The 20651-nt window shown below is 59.4% G+C and overlaps 3 protein-coding genes across 4 annotated transcripts; 2 read left to right on the top strand and 1 right to left on the bottom strand.

The window, feature by feature from the left end:
- Window positions 1–692: 692 nt before the first annotated feature.
- LOC120877529 (vegetative cell wall protein gp1-like) lies at window positions 693–2981 on the top strand. Its single transcript, XM_040259881.1, has 3 exons — window positions 693–877; window positions 2475–2885; window positions 2927–2981. The coding sequence occupies exons 1-3, from the start codon at window positions 702–704 to the stop codon at window positions 2979–2981; spliced, it is 642 nt and encodes a 213-aa protein (XP_040115815.1). The 5' UTR covers window positions 693–701.
- Window positions 2933–12386, top strand: AEBP1 (AE binding protein 1). Its single transcript, XM_040259855.1, has 21 exons — window positions 2933–3236; window positions 4862–5248; window positions 5790–5852; window positions 5980–6051; window positions 6196–6330; window positions 6407–6487; window positions 6938–7015; window positions 7139–7222; window positions 7341–7394; window positions 8034–8143; window positions 8221–8360; window positions 8689–8773; window positions 8870–9014; window positions 9119–9204; window positions 9370–9493; window positions 9767–9963; window positions 10058–10237; window positions 10453–10804; window positions 10884–11023; window positions 11168–11267; window positions 11488–12386. Exons 1-21 carry the CDS (start codon window positions 2984–2986, stop codon window positions 12129–12131), a joined length of 3510 nt encoding a protein of 1169 aa, XP_040115789.1. The 5' UTR covers window positions 2933–2983; the 3' UTR covers window positions 12132–12386.
- A 91-nt stretch (window positions 12387–12477) lies between these two features.
- POLD2 (DNA polymerase delta 2, accessory subunit) lies at window positions 12478–20511 on the bottom strand. Of its 2 annotated transcripts, XM_040259857.1 has the most exons (12): window positions 20450–20511; window positions 19878–20043; window positions 18958–19217; window positions 15685–15806; window positions 15358–15481; window positions 15082–15196; window positions 14710–14908; window positions 14348–14428; window positions 14040–14197; window positions 13700–13827; window positions 13112–13213; window positions 12478–12744 (listed from the first exon to the last, which is right to left on the bottom strand). In XM_040259857.1, exons 3-12 carry the CDS (start codon window positions 19175–19177, stop codon window positions 12584–12586), a joined length of 1410 nt encoding a protein of 469 aa, XP_040115791.1. In that variant the 5' UTR covers window positions 19178–19217; window positions 19878–20043; window positions 20450–20511; the 3' UTR covers window positions 12478–12583. The 2 variants fall into 2 exon arrangements, with proteins under 2 accessions (XP_040115791.1, XP_040115792.1); XM_040259858.1 differs by lacking the exon at window positions 19878–20043 and having other exon boundaries at window positions 20450–20475.
- Window positions 20512–20651: the final 140 nt, after the last annotated feature.

Raw genomic sequence — 20651 nt, 5'->3', positions numbered from 1 at the left:
GAAGCAGCAAGGATAGGTCCACCAGGGTGAGACGTCACCTTGCCTCTGCCTGTCAAGGCCAGTCCTGTTGTGGCCCCCAGGGCAGGCCTCACTGTGCCCAAGGAAAAGGCCCAGGCTTCTCCATAGGAAGCTGGAGGTGGGGGGCGGAAGGGGGCCCAAGATGTCCGGCAGACTCCCAGACGAGCTCAGGAGAATCCTTGGGCCTGGATACAGATGCCCCACCCACTGGCAAAGGGCGCTGGACCCCAGGAGGGTGAGTGGCAGCCACAGGAGGCATCAAGCCTCCCACCTCTTGGCCTGCCTCGTCCTGGCCTGGGCTGCTGCCCTTGGGGAGTTTGGTTTAGATGACAGGGCTCCTCGGCAGACAGGCGTCTCCTGACAGGCCCAGGTCTGCGCGACTTCCTGAGTGCAGGTCTGAAAACTGAGTGGAGTCCCAGCCCTTCTCCCTGAAGGGAGATATGGGCCTGAGCCTGGCACGGACAGCAGTCACCACCCTCCTCACCTGCCCAGACCCTCGAGGGAGGCGGGGAGGGCCCCCAGCCACTGCCCACCCCACTCCAGGGCCCAGCTTCCCACAAGCCCTTGCTCATGTTCCTGTTGGTGACTCACTGTGGCTGAGGAAAAGTTTCTTTCTATTTCTTTTAAATTTTCTTATGGCTTCTATTTTCCCTGGCAGAGGATGTGGAGCTCAAATCTGATCCATGTGTGAGCCAGCTGAACTTGGGAGCTGTTCCCAGGGAAGTGACGTTCTAGAGCTGCCCCCTCCCCCGAGCCTCGGGCCTCCCTACTGGACACACTCAACTGGGGGCCACAGAACAAATTCCAAGACAGAAGTTTCGAGAACGATGATTCAGAGGCTCGCAGAGGACATTTATGGGTAAGAGCTTGCTTCATCCTACTCTGCCAGGACAGCAGGGCAGGGTCAGCACAGGAACAAGGAGGCCTGACTCGGGGTGGGGGTGCGGTGTGCTCTGAGAGCCCAGGTGGGTGGCCTTGGTCTCCTCAGGGAGGTGACAGGAGCTGGGAGTGAAGGAAGGGCCTTTAAAGAAAGAGGTGAGAGAAGGCAGAGCCCCCTGGGTCCTGCCCCTGCCCCCAGTTCGGGGCTGAGCCAGCAGCCGCCCCCAGCGCTCCTTGGCTGCCTCCTGTTCATCATCTCAGGGTCTCCTGAGACAGACAACGTTGGTTCAGGGCTGAGTGCTGCTAAACTTGGCCCATAGGCTCCAGGTGTACTTTTCTTGCTTCCTCATCCCATCAAGGAGGAATGTTCTGGGAGCTCCGGCCTTGGATGTCATACCCATCTGAGGCCAGCCAACATTTGCCCTTTGAGAAGCCATATGGAAATACCAGGCCCGCATGGCAGCACATGGCACCCATGGCAGACATTACTAATCGATCTGGGATTCTCTGACTACCAGATCTATGTACCACAACCCCACACACCCCGCCAGTCAATGTGATAAGATGGAGGCAGAGTAAACACAGTTTGAAAAAACTGGGATCTGATAAGAGGAAGGAGAGGAATGCCTGTTTGTCCTCGTTGGGATGTCAGCTTTTGGGAAAACAGTGTATCCCTAGAGGTGGAGCAATGTTCACTAAGGAAACAGTAAAAGAAACGATAGGGGAAGGGGTCTGCCCCAAAACATCTATGGCTCCTGTTCAGGTGGTGAGTGACCTGTTCCCATGGCAGGTTCCAGCACACAGCTTTGCTGTGTTACACCCACCAACTCTCTCAGCTGGTGCATGTCCTCGGGGGTAGTGTCTTATCTGCTGCCTCCTGCCTCCTTTCTGGGGTTCTTAATCTGGGATCCCTCCTTCTGCTGCTGGGAGTGCAGGAGAGGGCAAGAACGCCCTGAACTTGTATAGAAATTGCTGTGTCAAGGCTGAGTCCCTCCATGCCCCTGACAGCCCATTCCTATGAATGACGCATACAGTTTAATAAAATGAGAAAGGCATCTCCTCCCTCCTTGCTCCATCTCTGACCCCCTCCAAACTTGTCCTGGTATGTCAGGATCTTCGGAAGGGAGAGGCAATCTTAAATGGGGGATCCTACTGCCAACAGAGCAGTTAGCCAGTCCTCAGGGCAGTTTTGCACCTGTGCCTGGCTACAGTGAACTCCCAAAGCGTGGTGTCTCCCTGAGGGCCAGCATAGGAACGGGCTCTCATGGACCCAGGGGGTTAGCTGAATGTCTGATTGAAGACTCCAGAGAGAGGAAAGGATGGGTTGGGACTCTCCTGCGGGTCTGTAGAGGGGGTAAGGTCCCCGAGGCCAGAGTCCATGGCTTAGCTCTGCTCTCAGGGTTCCCGCTCACCTCCAGCAGGCTCTGGGGCATCCCTGGGGCACCGCCTCCAGTTCCCATCTGGCTTGGAGGTGGTATTGCAGACAGAGCGGGGCAGGGACGTCGGAGCCCTCCCACCAGCACCCTCAGGACCTCACAATCCCTCCAGCCCTCCTTCCCCTGGGCCTTCCTTCCTAGGCGCTGGGCCCAGGTCCGGGACACCGCCCGCAGTTCCCACTTCGGAAAGTGCCAAGCGCGCGCGGCGCCTGGACTGCTCAGCCCCCCCGCAGCCCCTCCGTCCACGCCCGGCTCCTCCTCCTCCTCCCTCCTTCCCCCCGGGTGGGGGGAGCCGGCTCCGGAAGCCCCGGCGCCCCCGCCCCGGCGGCCACTGGCGCTTTGGAGAAGGCGGTCCGCGCGGGAGCGCGCCACGCGGGACCTGAGCTCCCAGCTGCCGCCAGCGCCTTGGAACCCCCTGACCATCCCTGAGCCCCCACCGACCCCTGAGTCACTCCCTGGCCCGGAGCACCCCCGCGCCGCAAGCCGGAGTCCCCCACCCCCCCCCGCGGCGGCCCCCCCCCCCCCCCCCCGCCGCTCCGGACTCCCCCGCCCGCCCCTCCCGGGACCCCCCTCCCCGCACCTCTCCCCCGCAGCCCTCTCCCCCGGAGCCCCCTCCCCAGCGCCCCTGCCTCCCACTGTGTGCTGTGACCATGGCGGCCCTGCTCGGGGCGCCCCTGCTCGGCTGCCTCCTGGTGCTGCTGGCGCTGTGCCCCGGGGGGCGCCCGCAGACGGTGCTGACCGACGACGAGATCGAGGAGTTCCTCGAGGGCTTCCTGTCCGAGCTGGAGTCCGAGCCCCGGGAGGACGACGTGGAGGCCCCACCGCCCCCTGAACCCACCCTTCCCGCCCGCAAAGCCCAGACAGGGGGCAAGCCGGGGGCGCGTCCGGGGGTGGCCGAAGAGGGTAAGAGCTTTGGGTAGGGGTGGCCCTTGGTGTGATGGGGGGCCGCCCGGACAGCCCTGCACCACAGGTGAGAATGGCGGGCCTCGGTAGGGTTTGGCCGATGTCCAGTCTGCCCAGCGTGAGGAAGGCACAAGAGAGGCCAGATGTCTGGCGGGACAGTGTGCCAGGCAGGGGTCAGCACTGGCTGGTAGCCCTCTGAGGTTGGGGACGCATCCAGCAGGTCCGCTGCCCAGTGGATTGGGCCCTCCCAGCCCCGAAACCCCTGGAGGGACTGGACTCGAGCTGACAGGGGACTTGGCGGCCCCCTCCCCAGGGCAGTGGGAAGGTGAAGGGCCCTGCTGTTTCAGTGGGGCCCCTCAGCCTGATTGTGGCACACACTGTGCCCCACCACTGCCAGAGACCCAGCCTCCAGCCTTCCCTGGGAAGGATCCCCAGCACTCTGCTGCCTGGCCTCCTGCTCCAGGAGTACAGAGGCAGGGGAGGGGGTGCAGAAGACCTCCTGTCTCCTCAAGGCTTCCAGGAGGAGCGGGCAGTGATCCAGGGTTAGTGTGAGGATTAAATGAGATGATACATCACCAAAGCATTTAGCCCAGTGCCTCTTATATAATCAGTTGTCAATAAATCTTAGCTGTTTATCATGACCTTCTGGAAGGTGGGCAAGGGTCTTGCTGATCTTTCTCCAGGAGACTTCCAAGGCACCATCCATCATTCCTGAGGTCAGCAGCCCCTCCCCTTTGTCCTGCTCTAGATCTTTCCTGGCTCCTCCCCCACCCCTGGGGGATGGGTTCTGGGACCCATCTCAGCACCCCTCTCCATTCCAGGATTGCTGCCCCAGCCTCTTGCTTGCTGCTGGGACAGCTCTATTTCTCCTGGCTGTCTGCATTTTGTAGATTTTCCTGTATTTCAGTCACGTGGCCCCCACAACCCCATTACATTTTCAGCGGCATTTGCTCAGGGTCCTGGAAGATTCCTACAGGCAACCCCAGGCCCTGCCTTTGCTCCCTCCCTCCCCCAGACTCTGAGATGGGCAGGCAGCTGCAGTACTTGCCTGTCCCTCTGTCCTCTGCATGGCCCTAGGATACCCTGTGGTTATGGCTTCCAACCCACCCCAGACTCCTTAGTCCTGGACAGGGGATCGTGCCTGCGTCTCCCTTTTCTGTGAAGCCTTTCAAGCTCCAGGGAGGCCCCAGGCCCATGCCCTTTACTTTGTGTGAGAGGAATGAGACTGCTTCCCCCTTCAGACTGGGTGCTCCTTCAGTCCCAGATGGCTTACGTCACCTCTGCTCTTTCCATGACCAGCACAGAATAGTGGGCCCTGACTGGCCAAGGGGCCATGTGGAGAAAGAGTGGATTGTGAGGTGCTCCTTGGGCAGATGGGAGGGTGAGGGCCTGCTCCTGAGAAGCTGAGCCACCCAGGCCAAGGTGTGGTGGTGATAGCATGCCTCTCAGACAGAAAGCCTGGGTTCCAGCCCCAGCTCTTCCATGACCACAAGTGGCTTAACCTCTCAGTTTCCTTGATTTGGGAAACACAGAACTACCAACAGCCCCTTTGCCCACCTTGTGTGGGATACCTGGGCATAGAGGGGGCTCTTCATTGATTTGACCTGAACCTGCATCTTGAACAGTGCCTCCGGGAAAAGCCAAAGACAAAGGGAAGAAAGGGAAGAAGGACAAAGGCCCCAAGGCGACCAAGCAGCCCCCAGAAGGGTCCTCTAGGCCTCCCAAGAAACCCAAGGAGAAGCCACCCAAGGAGAAACCCCCCAAGGCCACCAAGAAGCCCAAGGAAAAGCCACCCAAAGCCACCAAGAAGCCCAAGGAGAAGCAGCCCAAGGAGAAGCCCCCCAAGGAGAAGCCCCCCAAGGCCACCAAGAAGCCCAAGGAGAAGCCCCCCAAGGCCACCAAGAGGCCTCTAGCTGGGAAGAAGCTCTCCATCCCAACCCCCTCTGAAAGCCCGCAGTGGCCACTGCCCCCACTCCTCAGCCCCGACCACGAGGAACTACCCCAGGAGGGAGGTGTGTAGTGGGCTCGTCTGGAGTTCGGGGGCTCTGACCTGCTGGGCTGCAGAGGGGTGATGGTGAGGGTGGGTCCCTGAGTCCCTGCCTCTTGCTGACCCTCAGACCAGATGGGCGCTGGGGCCTCATTGTTGTCATGAACACAGCAATTCAGCTGAGGCTCCCACAGTACCACTCCTTCCCTGGGGAGGGAGTGTTTGGCAGCCTTGTGGGTGGGGCTAGCTCTCCACCGTCCTGGGTTCTGACCCTTGAGCCCCTTAAGAGCCACCTGCCTGTGTGTCACTGGACTGTGAGCCTGCAGGGTACCCCCCTGCTGGGGCAGCAGGTCCAGACAGCGGTGCCTGGATTCCCCAGAAAACCATCCAGCTCTCTGTCCCTCCAGAAGTGCCAGCAGGGTGCTAAGGGCCCGAGCAGCCCAGGCCTCCCTGGGAGTGAGCTGTTAAGAGGGTGTCAGTAGGGCCCAGGTCTTGTGGAGCCTCGCTGTGGAGCCAGTAGTCAGGGTAGGTCTCCCATCCACATGCCCCTGGGGTCTGTGTTGCAGGTGGACCCCTCCCAGATCCCTGGGGGGGTCCAGGAGAAGAGACCGACGTGGAGCACCAGCCTGGTAAGCGGGCACCAGCCACCTGGCCTCAAGGGACCAATCACCCTGGCCTGCTGGGTTTCCAGGGTGGGGCTGGGTGGGGGCATCGGGGAGTATCTTCTACGAGGTGGCCACAAGCACTTTCCCCCAGAGCCCGAGGAGGAGACGGAGCAGCCCACGCTGGACTATAACGACCAGATAGAGCGGGAAGACTACGAGGACTGTGAGTAGGAGCCACTGTCGGGGAGGCCCGCCTGCCTCGCCTCTCCGGCTAGATCCCGACCCCTGGCCCTGGTTTACGATAGTCCACTCGGAGGCCCCACTTTCCCTGACCTTGGCCCGGCTCAGAGCCCACCCTCTGCCCTAGTTGAATACATCCGCCGCCAGAAGCAGCCCAGGCCTCCCCCCAGCAGGAGAAGGCCAGAGAGGCCCTGGCCTGAGCGCCCTGAGGAGAAGGCTGAGCCGCCTGGGCGGGGCTTTCAGGCCCCAGAGGAGAAGATCGGTAGGATGTGGGCAGACTTGGGGTGGGGGTGTCAGGAGAGGGGGCTCTGGCCCACCCCTGCCTCCCACCTCCACAGAGCCGCCACCTCTGAAGCCCCTGCCACCCCCGCTGCTCCCCAACTATGAGGACGGCTACGTGATCCCCAACTACGATGACAGTGAGTGCCCAGGGCCCCCGCCCACCACAGCTGCATCCCAGGGCCAAGTCTCCTGTATCTCCAGCTTGGTGGCTGTGACCTCACCAATCCCACTGCCCCCGCCACCCCCGCCAACCTGCCTGCCCTCATCTGATATCCTCTGTCAGTCTGGGTCTTCCTGGCTCCTGAACTTAGCTCCTCCCCGTTGCCCTCGGTTCTGGCCTATTCTTCCTCAGCTCTGTGGGCGTCACTCTCTGACCCTCCTGAGCTCCAGTCCTAGCCACCCCTCACCCCTTGGGACTTCCTTCCCTTCAAAGCTGCCGCCTTCCTCTCCTTCCTGCACGATCCCTTTGGACTACATTCCCTTCCTCGTCTTGCCCACTGGGCTCCTGTGAACCTGGCTGGGAGCTCCTGGGGTGGGGTCCTGGGACCAGCCTCAGGCCCTCTCATCAGGACTCTCCCTCCCCACAGTGGACTATTACTTCCGGCCTCCCAGGCCCCAGAAGCCCGACACTGGCCTGGAAACAGACGAAGAGAAGGAAGAGCTGAGTGAGTGGACCCAGACTGTCCCCACCCCCGGGCCAGCCCCCAGTGCAGGCCTGACCCCCACAACACCTGCCTCCTGAACTCTGGGGCTAAGCCAACAGGACCCTCCCACCTTCCATCCTTCAGAGAAACCCAAAAAGGAGGGCAGCAGCCCCAAGGAGGAGGAGACGGATGACAAATGGACTGTGGAGAAGGGCAAGGACCCCAAAGGTGTGTCTCTGGGGGCTGGAGGCTGGGCCTACACAGCTTGGGTTCTTGTGAGAGGCCAGCCAGACTCCCAGATGCTCTGGGACCCTTATCACTGCCTCCTCCCTTTGTTGCCCCCCAGGGACCCGGAAGGGTGAGGAGTCGGAGGAGGAGTGGGCTCCAGCAGAGAAAATCAGTGAGTGAGGGGTGTAGAGGCTAGGGTGTATAAGGACAGGGGGGTTGGAGGGGTTGCAGGATGGATATGGGGACGGGAGGTGTGGTGGGCGGTGTGGGTATGTGTGAGGGCTATAGAGTGGGTATGAGGGCTGTGGGGTGGGGCAATAGCAGCTGGGTAAACATGATGGGAGAAGTGACCCATCCAAGGCCACATGCGAGTCCCAAACCCAGATTTCCTGATGGCACTCTAGGCCTCCAGAACTCTCTCCTGCTCTTAAAGTCCTGTGATGCAAAAGGGAGAGACCCTGGAGTGTCTGCCCTGGGCCTGACCCCAGGGACAGAGCTCGGGGCACAAGGCAGGTGTGCAGATGGCCCTGATACAGACAATGCCTGTGATGTGTCAGGCTCTGGGGTGGCCATCCCTGTGATTTCATGTAGGCCTCATGGCCCCTTGGCACCCGGCATCCTCAGCACATTCCCCGGAGGTGGAAGCTGAGGCCCAAGGGGGGAAGTATAGGCTGGGGTGGAGCTGCCCTAACTAGCACCCTGACGTGAGGGGAAGTGGGTACTGGGCTCCTGCATTCTGGGTTTGATGAAGGGAGGGACCGATGGAGGGATGGAGCCAATGGGCCACTAGCCTGGGGTGCCGTGTCTCCAGAGTGCCCCCCCATTGGGATGGAGTCGCACCGCATTGAGGACAACCAGATCCGGGCCTCCTCCATGCTGCGCCATGGCCTGGGTGCACAGCGAGGCCGGCTCAACATGCAGGTGGGTGTCAGGATGGGCCCGTTTCCCCGCTGCGTAGGGGACCCCTGCCCGCTCAGCCTCCCTGCTGTCCCTGACAGGCCGGCGACATTGAGGACGACTACTACGATGGGGCGTGGTGTGCTGAGGATGACTCCCAGACCCAGTGGATTGAGGTGGACACGAGAAGGACCACCAAGTTCACAGGCGTCATCACCCAGGGCCGCGACTCCAGCATCCAGTATGTCTGCCGGGCTCACAGGCACTCGGTAGGGATGGGTGGCTCCAGACGTGGCTCTGAGTCCCATTCAGAACCATCTGGTGGGTTCTCCAGGGCCCCCACCCCAACTCCTTGGTTGTGGCCTGTCAGCTCCCTGAGTCCAGATAAGCACAGCAACCACCCACAGCCATGCAGCAGGCATGGCAGCCTCTCCAGACCCCCAGCTAGCCCCACACGTGCTAGCTCTGGGTTCTTGGGCCCAGAAGAGAGGGCTCAGGCTGCCTGAAGGCCTGGGCCTTAGCCTGGGGTGGGGAGAGCAGCCTTTCCCTGACCACCATCTGCCCCCCAGTGACGACTTTGTGACCTCCTTCTTCGTGGGCTTCAGCAATGACAGCCAGACGTGGGTGATGTACACCAACGGCTACGAGGAAATGGTGGGCACCTGAGCTCTTGGCTCTACCCTCCTTGTTTGGGCCACAGGTGGGTCTCTGCCGGGGTTGGGGGCTGCTCTGAGGCCTGCCTCTTCCCAGACCTTCCACGGGAACGTGGACAAGGACACACCCGTGCTGAGCGAGCTCCCAGAGCCGGTAGTGGCCCGTTTCATCCGCATCTACCCACTCACTTGGAACGGCAGCCTGTGCATGCGCCTGGAGGTGCTGGGGTGCCCCGTGTCCTGTGAGTGCCTGGGGCTGGCAGGGGCATGGATGGGTGGCTGGGGCAACCTGGGGTGGGCTGGCAAGTGGACTGCTCAAGGTCCTGCCTGCCTGCCTTCTCTGCAGCTGTCCACAGCTACTATGCACAGAACGAGGTGGTGACCACCGATGACCTGGACTTCCGGCACCACAACTACAAGGACATGCGGCAGGTGGGGTGCTTGTCCTGAGGCTGGGGTCCTGTCCAGGCGCTGGGCTCAGGGCTAATGGGCGCTTCCCCACAGAACAGACAGGGCTGTGGGAAAGGCATGGTCACTGGGGGTGGGTTGGGGTCAGCGGGGTGGGCTGTGTAACTCCCTGTCTTTTCTGGCACCCAGCTGATGAAGGTGGTGAATGAACAATGCCCTACGATCACTCGCACATACAGCCTGGGGAAGAGCTCTCGAGGGCTCAAGATCTATGCCATGGAGATCTCAGACAATCCCGGGGATCATGAGCTGGGTGAGGGCCCCCACAGCCCCCTGGACCCCCTGGAAGCCTGGTCCTCCCCAAGCCCAACAGATAGAGGCGAGGCCCGGTACTGCAGCTGAGCCTGCACTGTTGATGTTGCCAGCTCACCACCTCCCACCTGTGTCTTTGGAGCCCCTCCTGGGCCCTGCAAGCCTCAGCCACTCCCAGTCTCCTGGGAGTGAGGCTGGTTTGGGTCCTTCCTCAGATCCCCTGGGCCTCAGGCCTCAGGAGGCTGGCTGGTTGCTGAGGTTCCTACCCTCACAGGGGAGCCCGAGTTCCGCTACACAGCTGGTATCCACGGCAATGAGGTGCTGGGCCGAGAGCTGCTGCTCCTACTCATGCAATACCTGTGCCGCGAATACCGCGACGGGAACCCACGCGTGCGCAGCCTGGTGCACGACACGCGCATCCACCTAGTGCCCTCGCTGAACCCTGACGGCTACGAGGTGGCAGCACAGATGGTGGGTGGAGGGAAAGGGGTCAGGGTGGAGCCTGGGTGGGGCAGGGCTGGGAGTGGGCTGCTGATGCTGACCCCCTCTCTCTCGGCTTCCCTAGGGCTCAGAGTTTGGGAACTGGGCACTGGGTTTGTGGACCGAGGAGGGCTTTGACATCTACGAGGACTTCCCAGATCTCAACTCTGTGCTCTGGGGAGCCGAGGAAAGGAAATGGGTCCCCTACCGGGTGCCCAACAATAACCTGCCCATCCCTGAACGCTACCTCTCTCCAGATGCCACGGTGAGGCCACAGCTTGGCCAACAGGGCCTGGGGGAGCAACCTAGACCCTGGGGTCTGGGTGGAGCTCCGGACTTGGGGGTGGCTTGAGGGAGACTGAGCCCTGGTGGTGAGACTGCAGGGGCTCCAAGGGACCAAGGGGATGTGAGTACTGCTGAGGGGTATGCACAGCAGATGATGGAGGCTGTGGACCAGACCTCTCCCCCGGCCACCCCCAGGTATCCACGGAGGTCCGGGCCATCATCGCCTGGATGGAGAAGAACCCCTTCGTGCTGGGGGCAAACCTGAACGGTGGCGAGCGGCTTGTATCCTACCCCTACGATATGGCCCGCACACCCAGCCAGGAGCAGCTTCTGGCTGCAGCCATGGCAGCCGCCCGGGGAGAGGATGAAGAAGAGGCATCTGAGGCCCAGGAGACCCCAGACCACGCCATCTTCCGCTGGCTGGCCATCTCCTTCGCCTCTACCCACCTCACCATGACTGAGCCCTACAGGGGAGGGTGCCAAGCACAGGACTACACTGGCGGCATGGGCATCGTCAATGGGGCCAAATGGAAACCCCGCTCTGGGAGTGAGTTGGCCTGGGAGGTCTGTGGTGGGGCCTTCGGCATGGGCAGGGGTGACCGCGGCTCTGTGTCTGCCCCACCCAGCTATCAACGACTTCAGCTACCTGCACACCAACTGCCTGGAGCTCTCCATCTACCTGGGCTGTGATAAGTTCCCTCATGAGAGCGAGCTGCCCCGAGAGTGGGAGAACAACAAAGAAGCTCTGCTCACCTTCATGGAGCAGGTGTGGGGGCCACCGCGCGGACTGGTGGAGGGGTGGGGCAGCATTTGGGGAGAGGCTGGTGAAGGGCTGGGGGACCTCCTGGACAGGACAGGGGAACAGCCTGTGGGGAGGCCATGTAGACACCACCTTGCCTCCTCCCTGCAGGTTCACCGTGGCATCAAGGGGGTTGTGACAGACGAGCAAGGCATCCCGATAGCCAATGCCACCATCTCCGTGAGTGGCATTAACCACGGAGTGAAGACAGGTACACATGTGTACAACTATACCCCACTTCCCAGGATGGGGGACCAAACCTGTGCATGCCCTTGGCAAAGCAAGCCAGGCCTGCCCTGCCCAGGAAGTCCCTGCTCCTCTGGATCCCGACCAGAGGGAGGGCTGGAGGGGCTGCAGATTTCTCAGACAGAGCTGGGGCCTGGGAGGGAGTGGGGACTCCTACCTAGCCTAACCCATCCTCCTCTCTGCAGCCAGTGGTGGCGATTACTGGCGCATCCTGAACCCTGGTGAGTACCGCGTGACAGCCCACGCGGAGGGCTACACCCCAAGCTCGAAGACCTGCAACGTGGACTATGACATCGGGGCCACTCAGTGCAATTTCATCTTGGCTCGCTCCAACTGGAAGCGCATCCGTGAGATCATGGCCATGAACGGCAACCGGCCCATCCCACACATCGACCCATCGCGCCCCATGACTCCCCAGCAGAGGCGCATGCAACGCCGCCGCCTGCAGTATCGGCTGCGCATGCGCGAACAGATGCGGCTTCGACGCCTCAACGCCACCACGAGCCCGGCCACCACCCCCACATCACCCCCTCCCACCCCAACACTGCTCCCCACTGCCGACCTTGCCCCCTCCCCAGCCCCAAGTTCTACACTGGGGCCCTGGCAGTTTCTACCAGAGACCACAGTCAATTGGGAGGAGTCGGAGACGGAGACGGAGACGGAGACGGAGACGGAGACGGAGACCTACACGGAGGTGGTGACGGAGTTTGGGACAGAGCTGGGGCCTGAGGAGGAGGAAGGGGAGGAGGAGGAAGGAGAGATGGTCACGGGCCCAGACTTCCCCTTCACCACAGTTGAGACCTACACAGTGAACTTTGGGGACTTCTGAGAACAGGTCTGCCAACATGCGAGCTTGCACCAGTAGTCACACTGCCTCGACCAGCTCCCCAGCCATCAGCACAGGAAAGGCCCCCCGGTGTGGGTTCTGCCAGGAGGGGGCATGAATGTGATGGAGACCTAAGAGCCAGGGTCACCTGCTGCTCCGCTGCAGGACTGGGATGGGGCTGGACGAGCAAGCCCCGGGGCAGACTTCTCAACCACTTGCCCAGGCCACACCAATAAACCAAGCTCACTGGCAGATGTATCACTGACCACTTGCCATCCTGACCAGCCGGAAGAGGGGAGGAGTAGGGAGGCTCCTTCCATAGTCCCACACAGGGAACTGCCCAGCTCAACAGCAGTAAATAGTTAGGCTTTATTTACAGAGCCAAAGCTGTCATGGTGCTGACGCCACAGGGAAAGAATGGCCAGGGCTGCTCTGGACAAGGCTGCCTTTGTGAGTCAGGGACCCAGACCCAGGCCTCCCAGGTCCTCGTCCTCTGCCCCAAACCCTGAGAAGCTGATGGGCTGGCAGGCCAGGCTGCGCAGGTTCACGAGACAGGCGGTCTGGGTGGTGCTGAAGTCTGGGACAGCCACCAACAACACTGTCTGGTCTTCAGGGCCTGCAAAGAAGCCAGGTGGGAGCCCATCTTAGGTTCTGGGTGAGCCCTGTCTCAAAGGGAAGTCACAAGAGGTAAACAGGAGCCCTCCCCCACCCCTTGCCATCAGCACCATGGAGCGCTGACCACAGAAGCTCCTTGAGACCAGAAATGAAAAGGGCCAAGAACACCATACAGGTCCAAAGCTAGAGCCACACTGAGCAGGATGAGCTCTGGGCAAGGACAGTTTCAGCCCTTGCAGAGCCTGGCCTGTCCACCCCACGGGGGCCTGGACATCCCAACACAGGCCTTCTCTGTGAGCCTTGGCCCCAGCTGAGAGCATGTCCCTCATGACAGCCCAGGCCCGAGGCCCCCAGAAGACAAAACTTACCTTGGATGATTTTGGAGCCAAAGCTGGGGGTGTTGCCACAAAAGTAGACGTGAGGGCACTCCGGAAAGATAAATGGGTCGTTTTTATAGAAAGGATAACAACCTGGAGGAGGACAAGGTACAGTTGAGAGTGAGACTTCTCAGCCTCACACAGGAGACATCTGCACCTTCGGGATAAGGCTGTCCCATGTAGGACGTGGGGCGCCATCACACACAAGACCCTGCAGCTGTCACAACAAAAATCCCTCCAGACTTGGCCACGTGACCCCAGGGGCAGGGCAGTGTGTTGTGCTGCTGCTGCCTCTGTCCTTCTTGGTGGGCAGGAGGCAGGGGGCAGGACTCTTGACTGGCTCAAGCTCCCAATATGCTCCCACAGCCTTCAGCCCTAAGCAGGGCCTTGGCCATAAACAGAGATAAAGACTCCAGAGTAGCTCCCCAAACAAAGGTCAGGCTTTGGGGCTTTTCCTCAGACAGGGCACAGCAAGGCTGGTGGGTGCAAATCCATGCTGGGAACCCTCTGAGCATCAGTGGAGCCCCTTTGGTCTTCCCCAACCCTTAGCTCCCACCTCACGTGTCTAAGTCCTGTTACCTAGGGTGTCAGGGGCTGTGGGGCTGATGTGCCGGACTTGCAGCGTCCACTCCAGGATCTCCAAGTGGTCCTCCATGCTGCTGTATCGGAAGATGTCACTCACGTTCTGTCCTGACGTCCCCAGGAATCTGCAAGTCAAGGCTCGGCTGACCCCACCCTGAGGGGGCCACTATCTGTGCTCCTCCCACAACTGCTGGCCCGGCACCCTCATAGCAGGTTCCCAAGCCCCCCTTGAAAAAGAGCCCCATCCCAGGTGGGCTTTCTTGCACCCCTGGGCCCCAACCTCCCCTCTTGGTGTCACCAAGGCAAAAGGCCAGGGATCAGGCTGGAGTGGGGCTACCTGACTCCATCGATGGTGGCCTGGTAGGGGTTGGTGACCAGCTGGAGCGTGGAGTAGGCAGTGGCCAGAGGGAACATGCAGGGGTGCAGGGGCTGCTGGGGGAGTGTGTAGTTTGTTGGGTCAAATTCGCCCGGCATCACATCCACGGGCACGGAGGCCTGGAGGGCACAGGGGCAGGGGAGCCTGTGAGGCCCAGTGCCCTCCACAGTCACCCTGCTGGAGTCCACTCCCGCTGCCTGCCTTTCAATGCCCAACTGCACCGCCAGAGACTCCTGGTCCCAGGCGCTGGCCTGGCCCAGCTCACTCACACTCAGCTGCAGGAGAATTTCGTCTAGCATCTTGACGGCCTCCACGCTGGCGGCCTGGGTTTTCTTGGTCAAGTACTTGGCCTGGGAGTAGAAGTCCATACGCAGGCTGTCAGGTCTCAAGGGAGACTTAGATCAAAGGGACACCCAGAGCCCCTGCCAGGAGGCTGAGAGCAAAGCCCGACTTATGGAGGTACAGTAAGAGTTCTGGGCCTGTGTCCCCACGCTGCCCTCAGGAGGGAGGTTTGAGAACGAGGCTGGATCCCCAAGCACCAGAGATTCCTGGGTTATAAGACCTGCAAGACCCCATTCCCAACCCTCCGTGGGGAAAGAGTGGCTTGAATGCAGGCAGGTAGGCGCCATACCTTGTTGATGGAGTCTCTGCTCTGTGTGTTGTGGCTGAGGAGGTTCCCGGCAAGGATGACCCGGGAGACGTGGGCGGCACTGCACTGCTCCCCTTCATCCCCAAGCTGCCCCGTCACCACGTCCACCAGCAGCTGGGTGCCCAGCAGACTCTCGCCCCCGCCTCCACCCAGGCCCAGACCAGACACCAGCAGCACAAACCTGCCAGAGAAGTCGGGGTCCTCTTGGATGCTGGGAAAGCAAGGGGGTCTCCCAAGAGGGCTGTTTGGAGCTACTGGTGGGGCTCCTCACCATCACAAGGAAGCAGGGGGGATAGAGGCAGTGACTATGACTCCCCTAGACCACTGCCCGGACCCTGGGCCCCTGCTCCTCACCTGTCCGTGTCGAGGGGGCGTGTAGGCTTCTGAGGAGCAAGCCCTGCAAAGCAGTGGTCCTCCACCAAGAACTTTCCATCATCTCCCGCAGAGCCCAGCACAGCCAGGACCGTTCCTGGGGAGGAGCAGGATCAGGTCTGTGAGGAGCCTCCGAGAGGCTACTACCCAACACACTACCATAGTCTAACCCTCTCCCTGAACCCAAACTCATTGCTCCGGGAATGCGAGTGTGAGCCAGCACCCAGATGCACAAGCCACCCCCTCCCTACTCCCCACCTGTGACCAGCTTTGACACGTCGATGGTGCCCTCCAGTTTGATACGCTGCAATTCATCTTCCAAGATCAGTTCATCATCTGGGTGGATATACTTGCTCCGAGGAGGCTGGGGGAGCAGGTTATGCTGGAATTCAAAGATGGCAGTGGTCATGAGGCCAGGGCTCAGCAAGGCTCTGGTGCTGGATCAGTGAGATGGCCCTGCAGCCAGCAACCCCATGGGCAGAGGCCCAGCCCTGATTCTCTGGATCCAAGGCAGGTAGCCCCATCGTGCCCTCTAGGATGGGAACACTGTTCTGGGGATGGCGTGTGTGAGCCAGCTGGCCTTACCTCTTCGCTGACCTCCCGTAGGATGGAAGGCTGGAGTGGCATGGCCTTGAAGAGGGTCCCCACCACACAGCACTTCTCCCCAGGCTGCAGTTCACACAGCTTCTTCACTAGGACTCCACTGCCTGGGACATGAAGAGAATGTGCTCAGAGACCAGGTGGCCCTCCCCTGTCCCATGAAGCACTAACCCAGTCCTCACTCAGCACTGTGGCCCTGGTCTCCACCAAGAGGGAGAGAACATCAAATGCAAGGACCACCTGGACCTAAAGGATCGGCCCCAGGAGGACAGAGGGACTCTGGATGCCAGGTGTCCTTGCAGGAGAGGCAGACATGCAGAGAAGGCAGCGTGAAGATGGTGCAGGGGCAAAGACCAGAGAGATGCAGCCACAGGCCAGCAGTGCGGCATCAGTCACCAGAGGCTAGAAGGGGCAAAGAAGGATCAGAGGGAGTGTGGTGCTGCCGACACCTGGATTTTGGACCTCTGGCCTGCAGAGCTGGAAGGGAGTACATTTCTGCTGTTTGAAGGCACACAGTTTTGGCCTTGTTGTTTATGACAGCAGCCATGGGATGCTAATGCAGAGTTCCCTCACTTATACCTAAAGTATGACACTGATTTTTAGAAAGAGGTATGCCAAGTCTCAACACAGCCCTGCCTGGACAACACTATAATTTCCTTTGCAAGTTTAGATTCTTTTGTCAACCCCACAAGTGCCTTGTCTTCTGAAGAGAGATACCCTAAATTCAAACTTCATATACCCATCCACCCCGTTCTGTTCTTTGTAAAGTCAGACAGCCCTGTTCACTCTGAGCTCCTGAGATCCCAGAGAGAACACACAGGAAGCGTCAGGGATGAGGAGCAAGACAGGCGTGGGAGAGCCATGGAATGCAGGGGTCACTTGAGTGGGCAAGAGGGAGGAGCCAGTCCCCAAAGGCCTGAGAGTTTGTTAGGACTTCGACCCTAAGCCTGGAGAAAACGCTAACAGGGTTATGGGATGACGTGGACTTGGGACCAGCCCTTTCTTTAGCTGAGTTCTCCAGCACAAGCCCTTCTTGCCCTGCTGCTGCTGCTAAGTCGCTTCAGTCGTGTCCGATTCTGTGCGACCCCAGAGATGGCAGCCCACCAGGCTCCCCCGTCCCTGGGATTGTCCAGGCAAGAACACTGGAGTGGGTTGCCATTTCCTTCTCCAATGCATGAAAGTGAAAAGTGAAAGTGAAATCGCTCAGTCGTGTCTGACTCTTCGCAACCCCATGGACTGCAACCTACCAGGCTCCTCCGTCCATGGGATTTTCCAGGCAAGAGTACTGGAGTGGGGTGCCATTGCCTTCTCCCTTCTTGCCCTAACCCTAACCAATAACATTCCACAGATCTACACCCTGGGGAGTAAAGGAGAGTAATTCAGAGTAAGATAGGGAGGGCGGCATAATGCCGCCATTCTAGATAGAATGCCAGACACCAATGGGAACAACAGATCTCAAAGCCGTGATGTCCACTGAGCCCCAGGGAGCTGTACCCAGCCCTGAGCCTGGAGCTCTTCTACCCCTGACAACACATCACTGGAGATATTATCACACACTACCTGGCTGAGGAAACTGAGGCACAGAGAGATTAAGTAACATGTCCAAGGCTATACAGGTGAGATCCAACATGTATGTCTGAGCACCAGGCAGAACTGTACACCCCTGTGCTGACGGGAGGACATCCATCCATTCCAGCCTGTGGGCACCAGGCCAGGCTCCAGCACCAAGAGTGAGCCCGAAGGCCCGTCCTTGCTCTCACTGAGCTTCCGGTGCAGAGGGAGAGGCAACAGCAGGAGATGAGGGATCCACTGCCTGGACAAGTGCCACGAACAGACAGGAGCGAAGGCAGTAGATGCCGAGAAGGCCCTGCTAGCCCAGGCAGCCTCTCAAGGCACAGGACATTTAAACTGAGGTCGTGAAGGAAGCCTGGGGATGGAGCATGCCAGACGCAGAGAGAGGTGATGGCAAGAAAGGGCTTGAGGTGTTCAAGAAACTTGTGAGTAGAGACAAACTCTGCCAGGGGCTGAGCTCTGGGGAGGAAGCCAGGCCACATGGAGAAGCCACGTGGTGAGAGATGCTGCCCCACTGTCCATCATCCAGTCAAGGCCCCACTTATCATGCGCCCCTGTCTGAATTTCTGGCCCTACTCTGTGAGCAGAATAAAACGGCTGTTTCCTGTTACTGGGCAGCTTTGTGAGAAGAAAGACCTGGTACCACAGCAGGTTACAAGGTGACATTGACCTTGGGCTCGAGGAGAATGTCTTTGAGGACATCAAGCAAAGCGAGAGAAAGGCCAAAGAAAGGAGACCCTTCTTATGTGGCAGAGAAAAGGTGAATGATACTTCTGCCTGAAGTAAAGAAGACGGAAAACATCGTTAATACGGTGATGTAGCTAGGAGACTGGGTCACATATTCTCCTGACTGCCTATAATATTAATAAAACCAGAGCTTCCCAGGTGGCGCAGTGATAAAGAATCTGCCTATCAATGCAGGAGATGTGGGTTCGATCCCTGGGTCAGGAAGATCCCCTGGAGTAGGAAATGGCAACCCACTCCAGTATTCTTGCCTGGAAAATCCCATGGACAGAGGAGCCTGGTGGGCTACAGTCCATAGGGTCACAAAGAGTCAGACACGACTAAAGTCACTTAGCACACACGCACACAACCCAGCTAACCTGATGGGATAGAATGGACCTGGGAGCCAGAGCTTTACAAAGCTTTTCAAGTGCTTCCAATGTGCAACCTGGCCTGAGACCACCTAGCATGCCTGGTGCCAGGTGGCAGTTGGGGGTGGGAGGAAGGCAATAAAAAAAAGACACAATGTCACCTACAAAGTTTCTGTTTAAAGGCATAACAGAGTAATTCAAAACTACATGGAAAGCCACTCTTTTTTTTTTTTTTTGCTCACCATGTGGCATGTGGGATTCCAGTTCCTCTACCAGGGATTGAACCCATGCCTCCTGCATTGGAAGCATGGAGTCTTAACCACTGGACCAGCAGGGAAGTCCCAGAAGGCACTCACAAATATTAAGAACGGGGTGATGCAGCATCGTTCGAAAGTTGAATGTGGGGTGGGGTGGGGAGGGTGGGAGTCCTGCTTCACCAGGAATAACTTAAAGCAGGAGAGATCACCAAGGAAGAACCGGGAAGAAAGAAAAAGGTCTGCACTGTCCATGATTAGGAAAGACAGACGACCCCAAGGGGCAGGAAATACACACCCAGCAAACCCGAAAGCATTTCCCCAACTTCATCACTTACCCCAGCACTGCTGTGCCCGGCTCACCAGGAAGGGCCTCATCTGGATGAGACGGGTGGCATAAATGTGGGCATACTGGCGACTAAAGCTGCGCTCTCCCAGCCGGAAGGGCTGCGAGGAGTTGGTGTAAGTCACCACAGGCACCCGGGCAAAAGTGGCATTGCTGGCTGATGGCGGGGACAGCAGAGTGTGGGCCCTCTGGGCAGCCTGCTCAGAAAACATGGCCCTGCTCGATGTGTCCAAGCCAAGGAGGAGGTGGTCCCTGTGAAAACACAAATGCAGTCCTGCAACCCCAGCCCACATGCACAGCAGACAGCCAGAACAGCACCTGGAACTTACTGTGTTGGCTACCAATGTCTCACCCAGGAACCTGCATCCAAAAAGGGAGATGGAGCAAGTAAGGGAATGCATCTCCTATCTAGAGCTCTCGAAACCCAGCTCAGATGTCCACTGCCTGCTCCACACATCTACCTGGATGACTATCAGGGCTTCAAACTCCACATGCCCCACATGAGGGGATTCCTCATCTGCCCCCATCCAGCTCCCTGGCACCTGCCCCATTTCAGGGCGTGAAGACAGCCTTATTATTTTACAAGCCTACCATAAAATAATTAGCTTATGATTAAATAACAAAACATACGTCAGTCACTCCTCTGCTCAAAACCCTCCAAACGTCCCCCATTTCATGGAATAAAACCCCAGGTTCCTACAGTGGCCTATGAGATCTGCCCCCCTGGTCCTGCCCTCCTGCCCCCTCTCCCCAGCCAGGAGAACTGCTCTCCTCCCTCCCATACAAGTACGGTCCACTGCCACCTCTGCCTCAGGTGTGCTCAAACCTTCTCCACCTGCATCCCTCCCCTGACATGTCTGCTCCTCCAGTGTTCACTGTTTTTCATAGCATTTACCTTTCAACAAACAATACCTTTTAAGCTTATTGTCTGCCTCCTCTGAGTAGAATAAGCGCTCTAGGAGACCAGAGGTAGCAGCATTTAAGCCCACTTTTCAAAGCAGCCCCGAGCCTGAGTGAGATGTGCCAAGAACGTCAAATCCACAGCAGGTCCCAAAATCAATACGTGGTGCAGCTCAGTCTATACAGACGTGAAGGGATGGTCAATAGTTCGCATGTAATGGGTTAAATAGTATGTGGTACTAAAAAACCGGTATCTACCCCCACCGCGTTCTTTTACAGCTGTAAGTGGCTTGAATTCTGTCCCTATCGAACAGATACTGGGCCGGGATTGTATCTGAATTAACTTTCTGCCCCAAAGTGCTGAGCAGTGGCAGCACTCCGGCCGCAATCTCAAAGGAGCCTCTCGGTCTGAAGCCCCAGACCACGGCCCTAGCCCGCACCCTGGGGCCGTCTTGGGGGATACAGCAAAGCCCCTGCTCAGACTTCCCTCGAGAGATGCCGCTTAACCCGCCGCCACGCGTGGACACCAAGAGAGCTGGCCCACCCCGTCTCCACGAGGTCCAGGGAAGCAAGACCCCACTCACCTCTCTGCACGCCACGGCCCCGCCCCCTGCCGCGCGCCGTCTCCCGCCAATCCGCTCCCCTTGCCCCGCCCACAGAGGCATCCCACCAATCACCGCGCGCTCCACCATACTTATCACCGCGGGACCCGCCCACCGCCGCGCACCGCCTCCCGCCACTCTGCGCACCTCGCCCCACCCTTGCTGTATCTCGCCAGTCACCGCG

The sequence above is a fragment of the Oryx dammah genome, unplaced genomic scaffold, assembly GCF_014754425.2.
Source record: "Oryx dammah isolate SB20612 unplaced genomic scaffold, SCBI_Odam_1.1 HiC_scaffold_18, whole genome shotgun sequence".
NCBI classification, from domain to species: Eukaryota; Metazoa; Chordata; class Mammalia; order Artiodactyla; family Bovidae; genus Oryx; species Oryx dammah.
Note: the sequence above shows the minus strand (reverse complement) of the source record. Positions and strands in the feature narration are given on the sequence as shown.